The sequence below is a fragment of the Paroedura picta genome, chromosome 1 (genome assembly GCF_049243985.1).
Source record: "Paroedura picta isolate Pp20150507F chromosome 1, Ppicta_v3.0, whole genome shotgun sequence".
In the NCBI taxonomy this organism is placed as follows: Eukaryota; Metazoa; Chordata; class Lepidosauria; order Squamata; family Gekkonidae; genus Paroedura; species Paroedura picta.
This window is the reverse complement of record NC_135369.1, coordinates 84,103,079-84,128,271: the sequence shown is the minus strand read 5'-3', so window position 1 is coordinate 84,128,271 and position 25,193 is coordinate 84,103,079. Positions and strand designations below refer to the sequence as shown.

Below are 25,193 nucleotides of genomic sequence, written 5' to 3'. Positions count from 1 at the left end.
AGGAACCTTTAATGCTAGATTGGGCAGCAATAATGACAAACTAGCCATTTCTACTTCCTAGAGAATCAAGAGATCAGGTTATAAATCATGTGGGGTCACATCTGGTGGATTTAAAGTGATTATACCTACATCTCCCCTCCTGGCTTTACTGTAGTAGATTTTCAACTGTCCTGAGATATCTCATTACTGCTTTTACAGTAGGGGAGATGTAGAAAAGTGAACACTTGCCAACTCAACTATCTTTAAATTTAAGGACCGATACGGAATTCACACCACCTTTTCAGGCTGCTAATAAAATCTACCCCCGCTACTCTCCAGGTTCAAATAGATCTGTTTTATACACTGCATATATTATCTGTATACACTGTTTTCTTTGCCTTTCATGTTCATAATCTTGACCAAGCAGATTCTCAAGTGGTAATCCCATTTACTCAAGCTGTCCAAGAAGAATTTATGTAATATTTGGTTCCTTTAGTGGGACAAATCCCAAGAAATGTTCTTCTATTGTAACTTCAGGATCAGACATCTCATTATCTGATGGTGTGATGACATCAACATAACGTGCAATCATTGTTATTTGTTCAGTGTGACTAAAATCAGGTGTGCAGTCCAGAATAACCAAGCAATATTTGTCTGAGTTTGCATATGCTAAAATTGTCTGCCTTATAGCAGCTGTATAGAAGCTGTATAAGCTCATTCTGGGTATCTTCTCCTAAATAGTGAACTATTGTTTCTTCATCTTTAAATGTGCAAAGGTTCATTCATGATGGGATCAAAAAGGGCTAAATTCTAAAAACATCAACAACTTTCCATTGTTAGCACTACAACTTTTCACTTGTGCCACAGAATGCCAAATTTTACATGCCAGCAACTCTGATTAAAAGCAATCTAGTGTTCTAGGATTTGTTGCCAATATTGTTCTTCTTGAGTAATCTTTTGCTGGTTAATATAATCAATTGTTTTTCTTTTAGATAAGTACAATTCAAATTCTCTCCAGGTCTGCTAGGTTTCTAAATGGAGAGTATTCCTCTCATGTGAAGGACAGAATTTCTCCAGCGTTCTTCCAGTCTTCTGAACGCTCCAGGGGCCAGCCGAGATTGGCCCGTGTGGGTGGAAGTGCAGGCCGGACACCAGATAGTGTCCTGGTCAGTGCTCTACCCACAGGGTGCTTTCCCAAATATTAGGGAGAACTGTGGTAAGGATTGATATAACACTCTAAATTCTCAGTTTCTGCCAGAGTTTACCTATGTCAAGCTCTGTACTCTTAAATTTCTATAATAAGGGATCTTTTGCCTGTGCCTGAACTGAGCACAAATTTGAGCTGTACTTCACAGTGGGGCTAGGAATGGCAGGCACTCATGGAACCAATACTTCAGTTTTAATGTTCATTGAACATGTAAAATGTACAAAATGATTAGTTGGAAATGCAAGTAGATTTAAAGCAATATACAATTTTAACTTCTGGGTATTACTGAAATGCAAATAAGTAGTCAGCATACAAAAATCACCACATCAGCATATATGCAACTAGTGGCAACAATCAAATCAGAAGATACCTAGGTGAAACTGTCCCAGTTATGTTAAATATTCCTCCCTCAGAAAGTCAGAACATACCCTTATGAGTGTACAGTGTCCCTGAGAAAGAAAGAGAAACTCAGGAGGGGAGAAGGGCAAAAGGTGCCATTGTCTCTGAATGGTACTTCGATGAAGGAATGAGACTTCAGAAGTAAGAAGTCTTTCAGAAGAAAGAAGAAAAAGTAGCACAGCAGAAAGTTTGCCTGGTACAGACCAGCTGTTTTTACTGATGGGTGGCCATACATCAATACCCCAACTCCCTGGCCCTCCTGAGAGAAGAGGTACGGAGGGAGGGGGGAAGACTCTGTGTGTGTATGTCTGGGAGGAGGGACCGGGGAATAGGTCAGGGATGGAAGAGGAAAGGGGGATGTGGGGAGGGAAGGGGTTTGTGTGTGTGCATGAGAGAGGGAGGGATTAAAGAGCTCTCACATACTTGTGAGAGCTGGGGTGTCACTACTTTTTTGTAATATTTTTAAATAATTTGCTCTTCAGAAACAGTAGTGAATAACAAAATATGTAAAATACTATATAGAACAATAAAAACAAGGGAGTCAGAATCCTTTAAAAACAGGGAGTGCTTTCATACACTGAAATCTGGAAGTGGATTAAATTTATTTTAATCTAAATTGATTAAATATAAATTAACTATGATCCACTTTAAGTTCCTTTGGTAAATCAAAAAGTGGGACAAATCACAACGGTAAATAATTGAATTTTCATATTCTTTTTCTGCCTCCACACTTTCTGAAGTAGAATAACTGGATAGGTTACAGCCCCTTGCACACACTATTAAGGTACAGAATTTTGGAACTGGCTTGGCTTGGGAGAAGACAAAATGGCATGGTACCACGACTAAAAATGCAATGCTATTCTTGGACATTATGGCACTGACTGTAAATATTAAAATGCTATTACCATAATTGTATGCTGATGTACAAATCAGCTTTGCTGATCAAGTGGGTGTTAACACAACAGTCTCTACCTTGAAGCTGGGGCCTTAGTTTCTGAGGAATTCTAAGAACAAATTTACTGAACTCTTTCCTAGGCAAGGTGATGGACAGAGGTTTCATCCATCTGTTGATGCCATCTTTATTTTTTCTTAAATATCAGCCCCAGGATAACCATCTTGGCTGTTAGCCAGTGCCTGTCAACTGTAACATGGAGGATCGGAACAAATAAATTAAATCTAGATAGGATTGACTTAGAAATCTCTCTCCTTAAGTCACCAGATGTGGACAGTCGTCTGCTTATTGATGCACCATTAGCTAGATAAGTGGCCAGTCCGGATATGCAATTTAACATAGAATGTTCTTGGATGTCCAAATAACAGCAGTAACCAAGGCAGCATTTTACCACTTCCATCTGATTCAGTAGCTGCAGCTTTGTCTTCTGAGGAGGAGAATCCAGGCTTTTTACTGCATTCTGGAGCTATATTTACACAGTCTTCAGAAACTTCAATTAGGTGCAAAATGTATCAGCCAGTCAAGGAAAAATATCACGCAAATATAATTCCTATATTTTTCTTGGACCACACTGGCTCCCAGTTACCTTCAGGGCACAAAGCAATCTACTGGTTTGTCCAATGTGGCGTAGGTGTAATGGTTAAAGAGCGGCAGACCAGGTCTGGAGAACCAGGTTTGATTCCTCAGTCCTCACATGCAGCCAGCTTATTGCCATGGAGGAATAAATAGTTATAATGCAATAGATGGTTACAATGGTATTTTTTAAAAAATCCTCCAGTAGAATTGAAGGGGTGTTTGTGGAATGGCAGTCACAGGAGCTGAAGCATGAAAATGGCGCCATCTAAAAGGCACACCTTCATGTCTTGATGGCTTCTTAATGCACGGGGACTGCATTATTTCCAGAAAGATCATACCAAAATAATAGTGGTTAGTTGTGTTGGCCTAAAGTAGCACAACAAAAATAGAGTCCAACAGCACCTTTAAGACCAACAAAGATTTATTCAAGGTGTGAGTTTTCGAGTGCATGCACTCTTCCTCAGACTAAATGAACAACCATAATAACTGTAGGGATATAATGCAAAAGCAAATTATGGCAAATTAGTTAACACTGTCATAATATCCAAATTGAGCCATATAATTCTTTGCTAAAACAGGTAATCCTTTTGAGTTCAGCTGTAGTTCACAAAAATATTGGAGAAATTAAACTGTCCACATTCGTAATTAATGGCAGGCACTTTCACAGTTGTGTAAAGAAATAATTATAGGAGACTAGTTGCTGGCCCCATCCATCTCCACCCAAGCGTAAGCGCATCCTTGCAAGTGACAAGCTGTGCTGGTAAGTATCTTGTACTGAGACCAGAGAGTTAAATTCAAAATTACATTACATATTACTGACATCACATTACAGTCACATTGTCCCAAATAAAATAAATTAAAAAGAACGGGATTGTAAGGAATCTGTTCTACTTAATATTTCTGGTAAGGCCTTGGAGGAGGAGCGTGTCTCATAGCTTAAGTGCCACTCAGCACCTAACACCCACTCAGGGCAGCTGTCCCACCCCTGAATGCCTCCTCCAACCAGCTTGCCTGTCTGTCCAGCGGCCAGCCAATTGCCTTCCGTCCCCCCCCCCACCCCTGACCACCTCCTCCTCCCACTTGTTTCTGAGGCTTGGAGGCTGCAGATCCCTGCTGTGTGAAAGCTGCCCGTGCTGGTGAGTTCCACAACAGCTGCCTTCAGCCTTTCCAAGTCCTGTGGGGAGGGGGAGGTCATCCACAGAGTTCTTCCACTCCACTTCCCTAATCTAGCACCTGTTGTATTCCTGAATGCAATGTGTTTGGCCCCTAGTGTGGATATAAAAGTTGAATGAGGTTAGAATGCCTAGTGAAATAAAAAAAATCTATGTCCTTGTTAAGTCCAGGATATGCTATCGTTTTGAGTGTTGGAATAACTTGCATTTCTGCAATCTCCCTTTCTAGTCTGTTCTTGAAGTTCCTTTGCAATAAAACAGCTACTTTGAGGTCTCTTATTGAATGTCCTGGAAGGCTGAGGTGTTTCCCTACAGGTTTTTCAGTCCTGTGAGTTTTGATGTCAGACTTGTGTCCATTAATTCTTTGGCAGGGGGTTTGACCTGTTTGCTCTCTGTAGAAAATAGAGGGGCATTGTTGGCATTTAATGGCATATACAATGTTAGAAGATGAGCAAGTGAATAAGCCTTTATTGGTATAGGTGATGTTAGGTCCTGTGGTTGTGTCATTGGAGTGTATGTGGCAGCAAAGTTGGCATCTGGGTTTGTTGAAAGCACTAGTACCAGTGTCCATTTTCACATAAGATTCTGCATTGTGGGTGAAGAGTTGTTTGAGATTGGTGGGTTGTCTGTATGCAAGAAAAGGTTTGCCCCCCATAACTTGGGAAAAAGAACCGTCATTATCCAGTAGAGGTTGTAAGTCATTGATGATGCACTGTACTGTCTTGAGTTGAGAGTTATATGTAACCACTAGTATTGTTCTGTTATTGCCTCTTTTGGGTCTGTCTTCCAACAGGTTTTCTCTTGCTATCGGTATCATGATCTCATTGGCTGGGTACTTGAGTTCCAAGAAGGAACTAAATAAGTTCCTTATTTAGAAGAAGGAACCAAAATAAGTTTATGAAAGATTATACAAGGGTCAGGAAACCCCTGGGAAATGGACAATTAATGGATGATGTTCCCCCAAACCTGCTGCAGCTTGGAAATCAAGATGGAGAATGAGCCAGTGAGGATGCAGACAGTGAGATAGATCAAGGTGTAGATAAAACCATTGAGATGGATCCTGACCATAGCCTTCCCACTGATGGAAGGTACGATCAGGATGCAGTTGGTTTACCATTGCCTGCTTCTGCATAGCAACCCTGGTATTCTTTGATAAGCTAATATAATACTGACTAGGGCCAACCCTGCATAATTTCTGAAATCTGACTAGATTGGGCTATCTTAGGCCATCCAAGTTAGAGAAAGCTTTCCACTCCACTGAGCAAAGTCTGAAGCTTTCCTCCATTCCAAAGAGCCTTTCTCAGGTAAGCATCCTTTGGAAGAGTTGGAGGAAGGTTCTTTGGAGGTTGGTTGAACCTATCTATCACTATAATATGAAGAGACTAGCATAAAAGCCTGCTGTAGACAAAATACAGTGGGCTCTAGTGTCCCCGCTCCCCTGGGCAGAGCCAGCAGCACAGAGAGTACACAGGTGGCCATGGAGCTCGGGGGGAGGTGGTGAGCATTCCCACCTCCCCACTGCCTCCCCCCAGAGGACCTTGGAGGCCGCCACAGGGTTTCGTGGTGAGGGGCAGAGCACACCAGACTCCCTTTCTGCCTCTGTCTGTAGCCCTGCGGAGGACTGTGGAGTCTGCTGCGGAGCTTCAGGGCAAGGCACAGAGCACTCTTCCCTCCCTCCCCACCTCCCTCTGGAGCCCCATGGAGGGCCTTGCAGGCAGGCACGGGCTTCAGAGCAAGGGGCAGAGCACTCTGCCCTTCCCCGCTTCCTTCTAGAGCCCCGTGGAGGGCCTTGCAGTCTGGTGGAGGGCTTTTGGGCAAGGTGTGGAGGACACTGCCCTCTCTCCCCTGGACCCCGCAGAGGGCTGTGCACTTTAGAGCAGATCCCCGTGACATCCCAGAGCTCCATCCTGCCTCCACCCCACCAGTCACATGAACCTCATGTTCTGGTGGTGGTTTGGGTTGAGTGGTGGGTGGGCAGGGCACCGTGGGTGTGACCTCCTATGGGGCAAGGTAGCATCTGGCCACCACTGGGCGCAGGCACTGCAGGGGCCGTGCAGGCAGAAGCAGAGTCCAGACAGCTGGATGTGTGCCGGACAGGGTCCAAACACTGCTGTGCCCATAGGGTCTCTTTACTAATATAAAGAGCCACTAAATGGTAGAGATAGTAGTGGCCATTTGTCTTTTATTGTAAGCTGCTTCTAACAAGATTTTTTAAAAGATGTGAAATCATTATCTTAGCCTTTGGGAATCTAGAAATTAGAGGGTTAAGGAAAACTGTTCAGTTGTAGTATAGCAAATTTGTTTGCCTTTATATTCCATCAAAATAAGTTTTCTATAGAGAACAATTACTTGTTTTTAGTATCCTCTTCATAGTCCCCCTGCTTTCCCCAGCAAATGTCTGATGCTGCTTTCCTATAAGCATCCAATATAAGGTAACTCCCTTTCCTTTTGTCTACCAGGTATACAAGCCCAGCATAAATTTCTGTGGCTGATTCTCTCGATGTTTTCTCCACTTGCCTGTAACAACTCATCTATTTAAGTAGGCTAGGGGGAAAAATCAAAAGATGCTGTCCTTGGCAGCAGCTTTATAATTCCATCAGTGCTGAGGTTCCATTATTTAATTTTGTAATTTGAAATATTTGGCTATTTCCCAAGACTATGAAAAATGCTCATATGTGGTATTCAAGTGGGTAGCTGTGTTGGTCTGAAGTAGCACAATAAAATCAGAGTCCAGTAGCACCTTTAAGACCAACAAAGATTTATTCAAGGCATGAGCTTTCAAGTGAGGAAGAGTGCTTGTACTCAAAAGCTCACGCCTTGAATAAATCTTCGTTGGTCTTAAAGGTGCTACTGGACTCAGATTTTATCATATGTGGTATTGTTAATGTATACTTTAGATCAGTGGTCCCCAACTTTTTTATCACCAGGGACCGGTCAACACTGGTCAATTTTACTGAGGCCGGGGGGGGGGGGGTTGTCTTTTGGCAAGGGACATCGTCACTGCCTGAGACCCTGCTCCACTTGCTTTCCCATCAGCAACCCTAACTTCCCGCCAACCGGTGGGAGACACTGCCAGGAGCAGCTGCGCAGTGCCACACCAAGGGGGAGCCCCAGCCATGGTGGCCGCTGGAGAGCACCAAAGGTGAGCTGGCAGCCGAGTGGCAGGGCAGCTCCCAAGTCAGCAGCCGGGGAGGAGGATGAGGAGGAGCCGCAGCCCAGTATCAACTGGTCCACGGACCAGGAACGGTCCACGGACCGGGGCTTGGAGACCACTGCTTTAGATAACATAATGACACAGTGTTAACCTCGCACTTACAGTTTGCCACTGTCTTCAGATTCCTTATGTTGTTTACAGTAGCATACCATACAGAAATTAGCAGGTGTAGTTCAACTGTCCTTTTGAACCTGGAAAAGCATCATCTGCATTCTAAGACAATGTCAAAGGCACAAGAGAGCAGGATGAGTAAAATACTTACAAACTTACTATAAACTAATTATTGGTAAGACTGCAGAACTGTAATGAGAGTGAAAGCAAGAGATTATTATTCAGCACCAAACTGGAATATGGAATTAGCCCTACACAGGAGGGCTGTGATCACTGCCTATTCCCCAACTAAAAAGGGAAGAGAAGAAGCAATAGTTTGAGGGTGGGTGAAGCAGCAGACACGGAGGAATTTCCGTGAGGAAACATGTAATATTTTAATTCCAGAAGGAGCTCTTCCACCAGGTGTTTGGTTAAGGCCAGGCCGAATACTGGGTGATAAGAGCGGGTCCTTCCCCATCCTTATACGATCTGGACCCCCTGGATGGGGCCCTGGTATCGCCCCAGTTTATACCTAATTGCCACAGCCAGGAACAGAAGACCAGAGACTAGGGGCCTAAAATGGGATTATGTGTCTGCCGTCTGAGTTGTTTTTATCTGTTATTGTATTTTACGGGTTTTTATATTTTATATATTGTAGGAATATTACTTTATATATTCCAGGTTGGGAAACATCCTCCAAAGGAGCCAGCTTATCTGGGAGTGGTGGGATAAAACTCGAATGAATGAATGAATGAATGAATGAATGAATGAATGAATAAATGAATAAATGAATAAATGAATAAATGAATAAATGAATAAATGAATAAATGAGCGAGCGAGCGTGTTGGAGCAAAAATGAGGTGTCTTGTGGCTTTATTATAAACTTTTTGTGGCCTATAATACACTTCAATAGATGCGTGATATGAATTCTCAGTATGCATACATGCACACACATTTAGAAGGAAGAAAACCTGTGAACTCTGGTCAGAAAGCCATGAAATGCAAGCGGTCTAATTTGTGCTATTGCTATGTGAAATTCAAAAGTATGCTAGATAAGTACAGTGAGAATTCACAGCAGCTGAAATCACTCATTATGTCAAGAAATTGTCTTTGGGATCAAACTGGATAAAATCAAAACAAGCTGCTCCTCCATTTCTGTTCTGTGAACTATAGGACTTTTCAACTAGTAATGTTTTGCACATAATTATTGTGAGACTGCAGCTTTAGCAGTAGAAAATCATGCTGTATTTAACTACAATTTTCTGAATACAATTTGGATAGGTTTTCAAAAGAGAACAAACAAGCATTAGATCTCGGAGTATGGCTGATTTTATTACGTCATCCAGCAGATGGCAGCAATAAATCAACCTAACAAATACCTGAAAAACATTTTTAGGATGAATACAGAGACTCTTGAAGGGCCACTTGTTGGGGGACATTTCCCCACAGTACATAATCTCCATATAGGATGAAATAGGTACATGAGACCCTGTCATTAGGGTTGCCAAGTCCTCCCTGGCCACCAGCAGGGAATGAAGGGTCTGGGGTGGGGATAGAGTTGCCAGATCCAGGTTGGGAAACTTGAGATTTGAGGATTGAACTTTGAGTGAACTGGGACCTCAGTAGGGTACAGTGCCATGGCCTCCACCCTCCAAAGCAGCCATTTCCTTCAGGAGAACTGATCTTTGAACACTGGAGATAATCTGTAAAACTAGGGGATCCCCAGGTCCCACGTGGAGGTTGGCATCCAAGGAAGCTTGCCCAGTAACCCTCAGCCACTGCTCCGCCTAACCTATCTCGTAGGGTTGTTATGACAATACAATGGAAGAGAACTTTGTAGGCCACTTTGGGTCCACATTGTGGATAAAGGTTTCATACATGCACCACACTTTCCACAGTGATCACAAACACATTTAGTTTCTCTGCCGTCTCCCCATCTTCCTTTAACAAACCCCTACATTCACTGATCATCCAAAGGCCCAGCTGCCTCTCTGTCCATTTTCCTGTTCTGGATGTATATAAAGAAATGCTTATCGCTTGTCTGATGTGTTTAGCAATCCAGTCTCCGAATTCTCTTTTGCTTGGGTAATTAATTGACACTTCTTTTGCCAGACCCTGTGGTTCCTGCTGTTCATTTCAGTAGGACAGATCTTCCACTTCTGTTTTAAAAGCCATTTATGGATTCCTTGATTTGGGTTCATAATCATGCAGGCATACTTTTAGATTTGGCAGTACTTTTCCAAACCTGGGTAAGGCATCCTATTTGTGTTTCAATTAGTGTTGTTTAAAATAGTTCCTGAAGCATCGTTTAGACATTTAATTCTCTTGAATTCAACTTCCTTATAATTTGTGATTCTATGATTCTAGTCCCCTCAGTTTTTGTAATGTTCTCTGACATCAACTTTTACTATTTTGGACTGTAGGGGTTAACTTCTCATTGAGATGAACTTAATAACATTGTGATCAGTTTCCAGTTGAGGTAACAATATCTACATTTCACATCAGTCCTGCTCAGTACCAAGTCCAAGATGGCTACACTTCTGGTTGGCTCTGTGACTGACAATTTCAATACACTGTCATTTTTTATGTCTTTGGGACATCATTTCTACAACATGATTCAAGCACATGCTTACTTTGTTAAAGCAAAGGTTGTTGAAGTCACCCAGTGTTACCTCCTCCCTTACTGACTGCTCCATCATGAGATCAGCCTAAAGAGTTTGATCAAGCAGGTAATAGTACAGTTAATTTATATACACTTTTCAGCATATTATCTCCACTCATAACAATTCTTTTGGGTACCCCCTAATGATTTGTCACATATTTGACTCTGTGACTTGTTTATATACAGTGCAACACCTCCCTTTCCTGTTTGCAGAGTTTATATACAGGAATCACCATATCCCAGTGATTTTCCATGTTCCACCATCATTCTGAAACACTCACCATATCTAAATTGTAATTCAGCACCAAGCACTCCTGCTTCCCCATATTGGCACTAGCTTTCTACCTTTATAACTGGTTTTTAAAGTGCTTTGCAAATGGAGCCACTGAAAGTATTAACAAATGTGAAAAAAAGTGGTATGTGTGTGTTTTGATGTCCCTTATGTCCTGTGCTCTGCAGGCAGTCTTGGTCAGCTCTTCTCTAGAGTGGCCCTCGCAGGCATGGCTCGAGAGTCTTGGGAGCATAGTCTGAACTAGAAGCTTGTGCTTGGTGGATCTAGCAAGGCAATTCTCCTAGGTCTCAGTTTAATCAAGCTGGGAGATAATTGGGCCCAGCTGCACTGTCAGGAGGTGCTCGACCTTCTGAGGTTGCACTATAGGATCCTGAGAAGTATTATTCTCAGAGCTCTGTTCTAGATCCATGGTGGGATTGCCTACAGCTGGCATGCCACTTCACCATTTTCATGCCAAATCATCCTGGCCTTTCAGCAGTGGCTGTTCCTGCAGAGTGGGTTCAGAAATGAGGCACACCAACAGCCTCACTGCTGTGTCACCAAGCCCCACCCACCTACCCCAGGCATAAAGTGGGGCTTTTTTGGGGGGGCACTTTTCGTAAGCCCTTCTGTGTTTAAGAACCTCTCACCTGTGTCTTGTTCTTGATCAATGTGCTGGAGTGGGTGGTTACTTCTAAGCTCCAAGGCTTCTTGGAAGAGACTGATTTTCTAGATCCATTAAAATCTGGCTTCAGATTAGGATTTGGAACAGAGACTGCTATGGTTATCTTTGTTGATGATCTCTGTCAAGAACTAGACTGGGGTAATGTGACCATGTAGTTCTGCTGGATATCTCAGTATGCTTACTATCCTATTGATTCTATGACCATAGTATCCTACTGAGCTGCCTCATAGCACTGGGACTTACAGGTACTATGTTACAGTGGTTCAAGTCCTATTGGGGGAGTTAGTCCCAGAAAGTTGTATTCTCTGCTCTACCCCATTGTATTGTATATATAAATGGATCAATCTAAGGGGTGAGATTCCAAACAATTATGCTGGAATAAATTGTTAGCCTCTAAGGTGATAATCGGCCCCTGTTTGATTTTGCTGTCACAGGCTAACCTGGCTACTGTCTTTATTTTTTTTAATTTATTAGCCATCGTTCTTCTTGCAGAACTCAAGGCAGCTTACAATGTAAAACAGAACAATGATTATTAAAAATGCCAATCAAAGAAACTCATCTGACAGGCATCCAATAGAGGGCTTTTTCAGTGGCAGCCCCATGATTACAGAATGACCTCCCCAGGGAGATGTACATTTGATGAAGTGAGTTCTGAGTCCTAAAAGCTTATAGCAGAATAAATTCGGTTAGACTTGAAGAGGTCACTGGGCTCTCATTTTATTTTTCCGTTAAATATATGTTTATATGATATAACCACCTTCTAGTAGGTTGCTATATCTTGCTAGAATATGATTCTTCCTTTTTCCAACTGGGTTTTCAATTGCTATTTTGTGAATTGAGAAATACTAAATTACTTACATTTGCGTTTAACTTAATGATTTTTGATGTTTGAAAAATGGGGGATGACTAGAATGAAGCAGCACGGCCAGCGTTTTTCAAGTTCTCTCTCTGTTAGACCTATTATCAGTGGAAAAGGACAAATAAACATGTTGCCATGGTGACTGGAGCAGCCTTGTTAAAATTAACAAATCAATTATGATGTAGAAAGGGTTCCCTAGTGGAGCTTATTACAAAGGTAGCAAGTAATTATTTTTCTTGCTTTCAGAAAAGCCTATTAAAAATATTTGCCATATCAGCTAGAAAGCCTTTTAAAATGTAAGCTGAGATATACCAAGCACATCACAGATGTTGAGTGAGGATATATTTTATCACTAAGGCTCTGGGAATTGAAATAACCTCATCTGTACATTTTGCCTTGAATTTCATATTAAAATGCAATGCCTGACTCTGAAGCTAACATTTAATTAAAAGGCAGTGAAGGTAGTTTTACTAGAATGTCCTCGGGTAGGGAAAAGCCCTACAATGAAAGATTAACACCTATGCCCCTCCTCAGTCCTGCTAAGCCTTATTTCCTCCCTTCCATGCAGCTGCCAAGGACAGCACAGACAAAGTGGGGAAAAGAGACTGTCTTTTATTGGCTCCTGAGGCAATTGTGAATGCCTGAATGCTCCACTGATCAGACAAGACAGTGGGAAAGATCAAAGAGGCATTTGCCTACTGACTGTATCAAGTTTTCCACTTTCTTTAGTCTAAGGGTTCTGTAAAATGTTTCTGCCTTATTTCTCTGGATATCCCCTTTCCCCAAACCATTATATTATTAAACAAACTTGAATTATATTAGATTTATTGTATAGTGCCAAAGGCAAAATGAGAATTAATCCATAAAAGTATGAGTAAAACAGAGTATTTCTCAACATAATATATAAAATCAGCAGAATAAAACAGAATGTGTTGCAGTAAGATACATAAAATCAACAATGCAGATTGGCGGCTCTCATTAAAAGTACTTTAGCTCGGATCCTCCTGGCAGCCAGAGCACAAAGTGCCGCCCCTATGTAAGACATGGGAGTCAGCATCTGATAACAGAATCAGAAAGAAGGTATGAACTGGGTATTAACCTGGCAAGGAATTTGCTTCTAGGTTCTGAGTACAAGAAACAGGCCAAAACATAGGGCCTTTTCGCACGGGGATCTTTGTTGCAAATTGTTTGCGGAATGAAAAATCGCCATTTAAAATAGTGGAATTCGTCGTTATGCATACCTGCCTTTGTAGTGGAATCAGTTGCGTTTTTTAGCGTTTCCCACAGGCTTCCGGTCTCGGCAGAAATCGCTAGAAAGGAAGCGCTATTGCCAAGCTCGTCCCGCCCCTGGCCGTCAAGCAGCCAATGGGCAGCCGTTAGCATGCTCCCAAACAGCCCCTTTCCCTTTAAGAAAGGTTTAAAAAAAAAAAAAAACAGACCCATAGCAACGAATCTAGGTAGATTCGTTGCAACGGAGAGACCCATCCAGCTGCCTAATGTGAGCTGTCGTTTGATCGTATGATCGTTGGCACGCTGCCTCGAGTGATAAAAAAAAAATCCCCCCCCCTCTCACGGGCCCAATTTTTGGCTGAATTAATGTGTAAAAAATAAAGGGACTTTATTTCAGCAAACGGGCTTTTATGTGGTTTGTGCTTAGTGACTAAAGGTAAAGGACTGAAGCCAGGGAAGCCTCTAAACAGAAAGAGGCTCGCTGGTGCGTTTATCCCCGCTCGCTCGGAGAAAAAAAAATGGCGATCGCTTCGCCGGAAGTTTGGAGGACAGGCTCAGGAGGAGGGACTTTGAAGAACCCGCAACAATGGTAACGCACAGGTCTTTAGCGCTAGTGTTGCAGATTGGTTGCAGGAGTGTATCGCTATCCGGAGGGTGAATCCACTTTTCTGGATTCCCCTAAAAGCGCTACAACGAAGCGCTTTTTGCGGGTCGGTTTCAGGAGTGTTGCAGATTGTCTACGACGTCGTGCGTTATGCCAAATTAGTAGCGTTTTCAATTAGCAACCATTGTGCTATTTTGAAGCCGTGCGAAATGGCCCATAGAATCATAGAATCATAGAGTTGGAAGGGGCCATACAGGCCATCTAGTCCAACCCCCTGCTCAACGCAGGATTAGCCCTAAGCATCCTAAAGCATCCAAGAAAAGTGTGTATCCATCCTTTGCTTGAAGACTTCCAGTGAAGGGGAGGTCACCACCTCCTTAGGCAGCCTATTCCACTGCTGAACTACTCTGACTGTGAAAAACTTTTTCCTGATATCTAGCCTATATCGTTGTACTTGAAGTTTAAACCCATTACTGCGTGTCCTCTCCTCTGCAGCCAACAGAAACAGCATCCTGCCCTCCTCCAAGTGACAACCTTTCAAATACTTAAAGAGGGCTATCATGTCCCCTCTCAACCTCCTTTTCTCCAGGCTGAACATTCCCAAGTCCCTCAACCTATCTTCATAGGGCTTGGTCCCTTGGCCCCAGATCATCTTCGTCGCTCTCCTCTGTACCCTTTCAATTTTATCGACATCCTTCTTGAAGTGAGGCCTCCAGAACTGCACACAGTACTCCAGGTGTGGTCTGACCAGTGCCGTATACAATGGGACTATGACATCTTGTGATTTTGATGTGATGCCCCTGTTGATACAGCCCAAAATGGCATTTGCCTTTTTTACCGCTGCATCACACTGCCTGCTCATGTTTAGTTTACAATCCACAAGTACCCCAAGGTCTCGTTCACACACAGTGCTACCTAGAAGCGTATCTCCCATCCAGTAGGCATGCTTTTCATTTTTCTGACCCAGATGTAGAACTTTACACTTATCTTTATTAAATTGCATCTTGTTCTCATTTGCCCATTTTTCCATTGTGTTCAGATCTCGTTGAACTCTGTCTCTATCTTCCGGAGTATTTGCCAGTCCTCCCAACTTGGTGTCATCTGCAAACTTGATGAATAGTCCCTCCACCCCCTCATCTGGATCATTAATAAATATGTTAAAAATTACCGGGCCGAGCACCGAGCCCTGAGGTACCCCGCTACTCACCTCTCTCCAGTCTGATGAAACACCATTGACAACAACTCTTTGAGTGCGTTTCTCTAACCAATTCCCTATCCACCTAACTATCTGAAAATCCAGATTGCAGTCCTTCAACTTATCCATCAGAACATCATGGGGAACCTTGTCAAAAGCTTTACTAAAATCCAAGTAAATGACATCAACCGAATTTCCCCGATCCAGCAAACCTGTTACTTGGTCAAAAAAGGAAACTAGGTTGGTCTGGCAGGACCTGTTGGAGACAAATCCATGCTCACTTCCTTGGATCACCAAATTGTCCTCCAGATGTTTGCAGATCGCTCCCTTTAATATCTGCTCCATTATCTTCCCCACAATAGAGGTCAGACTCACTGGTTTGTAGTTTTCTGGGTCATCCTTCCTCCCTTTTTTGAAGATCGGAATAACGTTTGCTCTTTTCCAGTCCTCCGGGACATCTCCAGTCCTTAAAGAGGTTCCGAAGATGATGGACAAGGGCTGTGCAAGTTCTCTGGAAAGTTCTTTGAGTACTCTCGGGTGCATTTCATCTGGACCAGGGGATTTGAACTCATCCAGTGCAACTAAATGCCTCTCAACAACCTCTCTATCCATGTTAACCTGCCACCCAGACACTATCCTTTGGCTACGGCCATCTCTAGATGTGCCTAAACACATTGACCTGTGGGAAAAAACAGATGTAAAATAGGCACTAAGCCTTTCTGCTTTCTCTGCATCTTTCATTAGAGTTTGTCCATCCGCACCCAACAGTGGGCCTATCGCCTCCTTTACTTTACGTTTGCTCCTCACATAACTGAAAAATCTTTTCTTGTTACAATGGGCTTCCCTGGCCAATCTTAGCTCACTCTCAGCTTTGGCCTTTCTGATGATTGATCTACAGTGCCTAGTAACCTGTAGGTACTCTTCTTTAGAGCTCTGTCCTTCCCTCCATTTCCTGAACATTTTCCTTTTCTTTCTTAGTTCCTCTTGAAGTTCTCTGTTCATCCAAATAGGCTTCTTAGAGCTCCTGCAGTGTTTTCTTCTTTCTGGGATAGTCATTGATTGAGCATGCAATAGCTCTTCTTTGAGTAGCGCCCACCCTTCACATGCTCCCTTCCCTTCCAGCATTCTCGTCCATGGTATGACACTCATCATGTCTCTCAGTTTATTAAAGTTTGCCCTACGAAAATCCAACATCCGTGTCTGGCTACAAGCTTCCTTGCTCCCCATCTCCAAAGGAATTCTATGAGCACATGGTCACTTCCCCCTAGGGTCCCCACCTCCTTCACCTCATCCACTAACTCTTGCCTGTTGGTCAGTATTAAGTCCAGTATGGCTGAACATGGGGGAATATCATGCTCATAACTCTTGCCTGGGGGGGGGGGGTGCCGCCTTCTGCCATCTTGCGCTGCCTCGCTAAGTTGCTCTAGACGCCTCACAATGGGATTGGAAGGCTTGGCAATGCTTTCTGCAGCTCCCTGCCCAGAGACCAGTTGAACTCCCCTATCTATGGGCTTCTCCTCCCTGGTGTCCTTGAGAACTACCTTTATAGCCTTCACCTCCCCACTCCCTTCCCAGCCCCGCCCCCAACCAATGTTAAAAGTTCCTTCCCTAACCTCTGCTTTTTTCATTTTGCGGGTGTGTCAGAGGGCTCCTCTTGGAGGCTCAAGCCTTTCCCCATGTCAGCCCACTCAGGTGAGTCCTTCCTTCCTTTCCCTTCTCTCTGTTCTGATATGTGGGGGTAGCCGTTTGTTCCCTTGGCTTCACTCCCTCTGGAGCTGGCTACTGAAGCAAGTGTCTGGGCAGGTAGGGTTCTTCCTTGAGCCACCCCTTAGCTTGCTCCTTTCCTGGGTTCTGGGCTAATCCAGGATCTGTGGTCGGCATTCCCTGGGGTGGTGGGGGAAAGAAGGAGGTTGCCTGGTGGTTTGAAGAGGGTTAGCACTAGGACCGTGCTCCCACCTGACTCTGGTGGCAGCTTGCCCTGCACTGACCTCAACACTGGAGCCCTCTTCAGCTGTGGAGGTGGGTAAGTGCATGTCCTGGATTGAGCTGGGGCATTCTGTGGGGGTTGGTGGGGTGTCTGTTGGGCTCCCTGCTGTTTTACTATACTATTCATCCTGTTCCTCAGTGGGCCTTCTTTTCCTGGAATACCTATTATGGGTAGTGTGCAAGTCTTTTTATGCCCCAGACTCCAGTGTCTCTCATTGGTTAATAAGAAATTATTGTTGCATATACACTGTAAAACACTTATTCTGTCATGAGTCCCAAGGCTTTCTAGTGAATGGTATATTCTAAATTTGCCAACTTAATATTTGGGTATGTAACCATATTATTAAGAGCCTCTTGTGGTGCAGAATGGTAAGGCAGCAGACATGCAGTCTGAAAGCTCTGCCCATGAGGCTGGGAGTTCAATCCCAGCAGCCGGCTCAAGGTTGACTCAGCCTTCCATCCTTCCGAGGTCGGTAAAATGAGTACCCATCTTGCTGGGGGGTAAACGGTAATGACTGGGGAAGGGAATGGTAAACCACCCCATATTGAGTCTGCCATGAAAACGCTAGAGGACGTCACCCCAAGGGTCAGATATGACCCAGTGCTTGCACAGGGGATACCTTTACCTTTAACCACATTATTAGGTTCAAAGATGCATGTACTTTCTTGATTGCTGCTATTATTACATTTGGTCAACCATATAGTATCTTTAGATAGAATCCTTTACTGGTTTAATCTTCTAAGAAAAAATAAATAAAAAGGAATAATCTTCTACAGGGTCTGTAAGAATAAACAAGGGGTTTCTGGTGCCTTAAAAATTCATATTTTATTCCAGCATTAGCTTCTGTGGACTACAGCTCACTTCTTCCAGTACAATGAGCAGATCCTCACTATGTGGGCATTTTATATGAGTATGAAGAACTAAAACTGGACCATGTAAAAGGACTACAAAATGCACAAAATACAGGTTGACATGTAATTATATAAAATTTGATTATTTTCAAGAAAAAGAGATTCCATTCACTAATTACTCTAAGCTGGTTTTCATCTATAATGAGTGGACCATCTCAGGATTTGCTAAAATAGTAAACAGTTGTAGTGGGTAAGAAATTTGTTCAAGAGGCGGGAAAGAGGTAAGTGTGAAATCAATCATCAAATCCCGAGTCTGTCTGCAGTGTTTGTGTGTGCAAAACCCCTTAATGGATTTCACTACAGTCATTGCCATTTTAGCTTGTAAGACAGCACTAATATTGATGAGAGTGGATGAATGAAGCCATGGCACTGGTAGGACTTGACCCCAGGTCTGCAAAGGCAGCAAACGCAAATCAGAATCCGCTTTATTAAATTAATATCAAAAGCATAAAAACATGAATGATGAGAAAAAGACTTAAATCACACAGTAGCACTGTTGAGCACATAGCATGAGGCAAGTTAAGGTGACTGTCCAAAAGGGAAAATCACATGAATCCTTATTTACCCCTATTTAGAGGACATATGGAAATGTTTAAGGAAAAAAGCTAACATAAGCCAGTGATACAGAAAACACAATTACTTAACGCATGCAGAACTGCAATAACAGCATGCAGTGACCAACCTGGGGCAAAAAAGCAGTTATTAAAGACAACAATAATGATACCTACCTGCACTGCTATATTCATGTTCTACAAACTGTTTTATGCTGAACTGGAAGCATAAGACTCAGTACTTGTAAAAAGTACTACTTCAATTGTAGAGGTCCAAGCAACAATTTGTCAGTTGTACTTGCTATACATACCGATCCTGCTAATGTTCTAGAATGTCATTCTGATTTATGATTTAAGATCTCTACAGTCTTACTGTGGCTTGCCGCGTTTTGTTGTGCTCATCATCTAAAATTGTTTTTGATGCAGTCAAAAACAAAGGCTGAGCAATCTAGCAGATTAATCTCTAAAGTGGAGAGGTAAAACTAGATTCTGAAAAGCTCCAGTATTTTCATTGGTATCACCAAGCACAATACTAATTACTAAACTCACATTTCTTAAACTAAAATAAACATTAAAAAAAAACCCAGAGAGTTGGTATTGCTCGTCTGAACAACTGTTTCTCTTACAGACAAACACACACAGAAGTGGCTAATTGGCTAACTGTCATACATCTGAGACAAAACCAAGTTCCTTCATTACAAAATCTCAACAGCAGAAATATTTAATATACAGAATTAATAGAAAATTTTACATTAGACATTCATGTAAAATACTTACAGTAATTTCAAATGGTACTGTTTTCTTAGAAAGTCACTACTGAACTAAATTACTGTGTAACCCAGATGAGGTCTTCGGGAAAAGCATGAACCATCATTAACATTTTCACAAAGGACATTTTTTTAAAAAATTAAGGGAATTCAAAGAATAGTACACAACAGCTTCTTCTCCCTGAAGGGATTTTCAGATGCAGGCACTGGTATAATAAGTGGATCTTCTCCCATATGGGCATCACAGTATGCCAACAAATCAGCAGCAGCCTTGGATACCTAGAAAGGTTTCGAAAACCAAGTAAGATAGAAATAAAAACCTGAACATTAGCACTAATGTCACAGTGGCTGTAAAACACACACATCAAACACACAGACTTAAACCTAAAGAAGCTGCAGGAGATAAATGAGACAGCACAACTTGCATCACATAATCTTGCTTTTGGAAACTAAGTAAGATTATCCGTTAGGCAGTGGCATTCTCTTCTTACATGTAGGCTTATGAAAAGCGCCCGAAACTGGCACTCACTGGGGGGGGGGGGGGATTCAAAACACAGGATAGGTTACTTGAAAACATGAAAAAATAATGCTATAAATCTTCTTTCTTGCTAGAGTTTTCTTTTTCTTTTCTTCAGGAAATTGCTGTTAACATTAATCTTTGGTGCAGGACTGGAAGTGGAGCTGATAGCAGCCAACCCCATTCTATGGTCAGACCACTCCACCTTGAAGGCCCGGCTAAGAATGCCTTCTACTCCCCAATTTGGTGCCAAGCAAAATCTGGCTTGCCCAAAGAGACCTATGGATCCAAATGGATTCCTGAACACTCTGAGGGATCTAGTGCCTCCTGGTGACTTTCTAAATGAGCTAGTCAGCGATTGGCATGACAGGATGCCAACAGCCATCAATGAGGTCACACTCCGATGCCCTTTCCACCCCCATCAATAGTGAGCCCTCTGGTATACAGAGCTGCTCCGCAAATTGAAACAGGAACTGAGATGGCTAGAGCAAGCTTGGAGGAAAACTCGTGATGAAGTGTAGGGAACATCCTACAGGGCATTTAAGAAAACCTATGAGATGGCAGTGAAGTCAGTAAAACAGAACTTTTACTTGACTATCATTGAATCTGCTAACTTGTGCCCAGCACATTTAGGGTAGTCTGATCACTCACCACCCTCAAGGAAGGGTGCCAAAACAGTGACAATTTGGATATCAGCTTTGAGGCACTTGCGAGCTATTTTGCAGATACAGTCTCGACCCTCCACCATGACCTCCCTCCAACTCTGGACACAGAAAAGGAACTAGAGGCCACTTGGCTGCCTTTGGAAGATACACTAGACAGGTTCAGATGACTCTCGCTGACAGAAGTGGACAGGATACTGACTTGTACGAAGCCAACCACCTGCTCCCTGGACCCCTGCCCTTCACAGCTGAACAAAGGATCAGACATGAATACATGCCCCCCCCCCCACGGGAGATAATCAACCTCTCCCTCTCAACAGGAGAATTCCAGGAGGGACTGAGGGAGGCAGTGGTTTGGCCTCTGCTGAAAAAACCATCCCTGGACCTGTGGGAGCTCTCCAACTACTGCCCTGTCTCACATTTAGCGTTCCTAGGGAAGGTGGTGGAAAGAGCTGCCACAGACCAACTGACAGCATTCCCATAAGAAGCTTCAGTCCTAGACCCTGCTCAGTCAGGCTTCCAGCCTGGCCATGGGATTGAGACAGCATTGGTCACCCTGATGGACAACCTCCGCCAGCACATGGATTGAGGTGGATCAGCACTGCTAATACTACTCAATCTCACAGCAGCGTTTGACACAGTAGATCACGAGCTGTTTGTTCATCGCCTTGTTGACACCGGGATATGAGGGACAGCCCTTCAATGGCTGGTCTCTTTTCTCCTGGGTCGCTGACAGAAGACAGCAATTGGAGAAAGCCAATCTCATCGTTGGCAACTCCCATATGAAGTGCCACAAGGACTGGTTCTCTTTCCAATCCTATTTAATATTTCCATGTGCCCTCTCACCCAGCTGATAAGGAGGTTTGGACTGGGATGTCACCAATACGCAGATGAAACCCAGCTTTTTGTTATGATGGATGGCCACCCTGATTCACCCCCAGACTCATTAGCCAGATGTCTGGAAGCAGTCATAGGCTCAAACAGAGCTGTCTGAAGTGTAATCCTTCAAAGACGGAATTCAAGTGGCTTGGTAGGAAAAGTCCTGATGAAAAACCACGCTTGCCTACCTGGAGGGGGTACAAATATCAGCTGCACTCAGCCAGAAACTTGGGCATGAACTTCGACACTTCCCTCTCAATAGAGGAGCAAGTCACAAGAGTAGCAAGGCTGGCGTTCTTCCACCTGAGCCAAGCCTAGCTACTAGTACTCTACCTGGACCCAGAACACCTAGTCACCGTGATCCAAGGGATGGTCACCTCTAGGCTAGATTTCTGCAACTTGTCTATGTGGGCCTACTCTTATCCCTGACCTGGAAACTACAACTGGTCCAGAATGCAGCAGCCAGGGTTCTTACGAGAACACCTTGGAGGGCCCACATCCAGCCCACACTCCAACAGCTGCACTGGTTACCAGTTGAATACTGGATCAGGCATAAGGTTCTGGTAATCACCTTCAAGGCCATAAAATGTCTACCTGGAGAACCGCCTCTCCACCGATGCCTCCAAAGAGCACTATGCTCTACAGCAGTGGTTCACAACCTTTACTTCGCCGTGACCTCAACTTCAGCATTGAAGCCCAACAGAGACCCAGCTGGAGGAGCTGCCAGCTAGCCCTACTTCTCTCCTTTCTCCCCTCTTTTAACCACAGGGGGGTTCTGTGGCGGCCCTGCTGCAGAGCACTCGGGGCTTGTCGGACAGAATCGAGAGGGATGGGGCGACTTTGGACCCGCGGAGGGAGGAGGTTGCTTTCTTGCCAGCTCTGAAAACTGAGTGAAGCGTTTTGGCGCATTCCTTGGCAGGCTGGTGTAACCCTCTTAGCGGGCTGGGCAGCTGTAGAAGGAGCCAGTGGGGTGCTGGAAACGTGTGTGCGCATGCATGAACAACAACTGAGGTGGCATGGAGGCAGCCATTGCCATGGCTCCGCCGCCTCTGCTGCCACCCGCCTCCACACGCTGCTGCCTGCCACCCACCACTGCCACCACAAACCTCCACACGCTGCCGCCTGTCTCTCCAGTGGTGGGCAACCTGGTGACCCTGGGGAAAGGGTCAGGCGACCCCAAATGGGGTCCCGACCCCAAGGTTGAGAACCACTGCTCTACAGGAACCAACAAGCTGGCGATACCCACCCCAGGGAGGCTTGTTTGACCTTGACCAGGGCTAAGGTATTTTCTGTTCTGGCACCCGCCTAATGGAATGAGCTCCCAGAAGAAATCAGGTCCCTGACGGAACTAAAACAGTTCTGCAGGGCCTGCAAAATGGAGCTCTTCCACCAGGCTTTTCCACGAGGCCAATGAAACAATTCTACCTACTAGTGCCCAGAGACCCCTTCCACCTCCAACTACATCTCGCAGACAGCTGTGCCAAGCCACAGCACAGAAACTTTAGACAGCAGACTGCAAAATCAGAGTGTCACAGCTAAGTGTTGAATGCTGAACATTATTGTTATCTATTCTATCATTAGAGGTTTATGTGTTTTCAGTTGGTGTTTCTTCAAAAGTATTATTGTTCCCAATTCTATGTTCAAAGTGATGACGTTCTCTGTACTGCACCACAAGCTGCCATGTAAACCACCCTGAGCCTCAGGGGAGGGTGTATATAAATGTAATAAATAAAATGTCAAGTGGTATAAAATTAAGATAAAAGGAAAGTTGGGCTTGATTCCCCATTCATCTACATACAGCCAGCTGGGTGACCTTGAGCTAATCACAGCCCTATTAGAGCTGTTCTCACACAGCAGTTCTGTCAGAGTTCTCTTAGCCTCAACTACCTCACAGGGTGTCTGCTGTGAAGAGAGGGAAGAAAGGTGATTATAAGCTACTTTGAGATGCCTTTAGGTAGTGGAAAAATGGGGTATAAAAGCAACTAACTGAAAGGTGATCCTCATTTCCTTTTCTTCATTCATCTATCTACTATCTATATACAATAATCTTCTATATACAATAAAATGTGGAGGGTACTTCTCACAACATGCCAGCCCTCCCCCTGAGGGCCACTCAGAGAAGACGGCACACCATCAGTCACGGCTGCGAGGCCTCTGATTGGCCGTTGCTGGGAAAGGGGACCCCCAACATTGAGGACCAATCAGATGCTCTTCCAGCCCTCAGCAGGGGCCACGAGTCCTTGCTGCCTCCACCATGGCCCGATGCCTGCCCTCCCCACAGACCGAGAAGTGGTGTGAGCCACTAACAGCCTTGCTGGGAGGCTCTGATCCCCAATCCCAGCACTGCCCAGTAGTATGTGATGCAGGGGGGCTGAATCTGGGTCCGAGCCACCCCCACGAGAACTCACAGCAGAGGGAGGTTATGCCCATTGCTTTAAGGCCTTAGAATCCAGCACCTGCCCCACCCCAGGCAGCTCTTGCTGCTGGAAGATGCCACAGAGGATGGCATGGCCCTGCTTCTCACCACTCTCCCCATGCTCCCACTATGACCACTGGTGTGGCCAGGGTGGCTGCTGCCTCCTAGCCAGCTTTTAAAGCCACCTGGAAGCAGGCAGTGCTCCTTCTGCCAGTGCTTGCCGTAGGAGCACAGGGACACTGGCATACAGGATGCACTGCCAAGGCCCACTTTACAAATGGCCTAGGATCACGCTTCGACATGGCACCCTCCGCTCCCCTCTCCCAGCACTCCCAAGGAGAGAGCTGGCAGCGGGGAGGGTGGCTGAGGTCTCATGGCCATGCTGCTCTCCACCCCAGGCTCCTGCCATGATGGTGGGGGCAATAATGATAGCTTCTAGCCCACTTTTAAAGCAGGCTAGTTTTGTAGAAAGAGAGAGAGAGAGAGAGAGTGTGTGTGTGTGTGTGTGTGTGTGTGTGTGTGTGTGTAAGCACAATCCCAACCTCCTGCTGATGATAAAATGAGTATACAGAGGTCAAAGTTATCAAATATTTGTGATTTAAGAGAGAATTAGCAACCTATAGAACAATTGTGGAATTTTACCCTTACATTTTAAAGTAAAGGAGATTATTAAAAACAGCCCAAGTTAGAACATAATCCTGTTAGATACTCTATTATTATAACATTCACTGACAAGAGAAAACGCTGCAATTACTACAGTCACCTTCTAAGACAAGACAAGCATAATTACTATTCTTGCAATGACATCCATTCTGCACTTGCTTTGTGTCTAAAATGAGCACATCCACAAACATCTTACTAAAGCTGCTGTTGATCTCACAACACTATTTTAGAAATAGTTAACAATACTCTTTTTTTTTAAAGACGGAGTGAGACAGAAACAATAGCTAATCTACATAATTGTTCATGATCTGACACTTGTAGAAAGTGTTGTGACATCCAATGGGCTATCTCTGGCATTTACAATGCAAATTATTTATACCACTCACATGTCAGGCCTGGGAATAGGACTGACCTGCTTTGGTTTCCCTAGTGGATGACCTGCACCCAGAGATGGACAGAGGAGATACAATCCTGTTATGACTTCCAGACCTCACAGTGACTTTAATCAAGACATCCTTCTGAACTGACTTTCACGGTTGAAATCTGGGGGCACCATTTGGTTCCATTTTGTCTCCCATGACTTTTACTTTTAATATGAAACAGCTGGGTGAGGGCATCCAGAAATTGGGACTGGTTGTCACTAATGTGAGATGATATGCAGCTCTATCCTGTACTTCCAGCTGAGCCTAGGTAGACTTCAACCAGTACCTGGAGGCAGTTTTGAGAACCAGGACTAATAAATTGA

General features: G+C 44.1%; 1 protein-coding gene across 1 annotated transcript in view; it reads right to left on the bottom strand.

Moving 5' to 3' along the window:
• Positions 1-18,385: 18,385 nt before the first annotated feature.
• GNG4 (G protein subunit gamma 4) overlaps positions 18,386-25,193 on the bottom strand; it is a 36,237-nt gene continuing 29,429 nt past the window's right edge. The window contains exon 3 of the mRNA XM_077345614.1: positions 18,386-19,590. Within this exon, the coding sequence (XP_077201729.1) occupies positions 19,462-19,590 (129 nt within the window). The 3' untranslated portion in view covers positions 18,386-19,461. The remainder of the gene's footprint in view (positions 19,591-25,193) is intronic.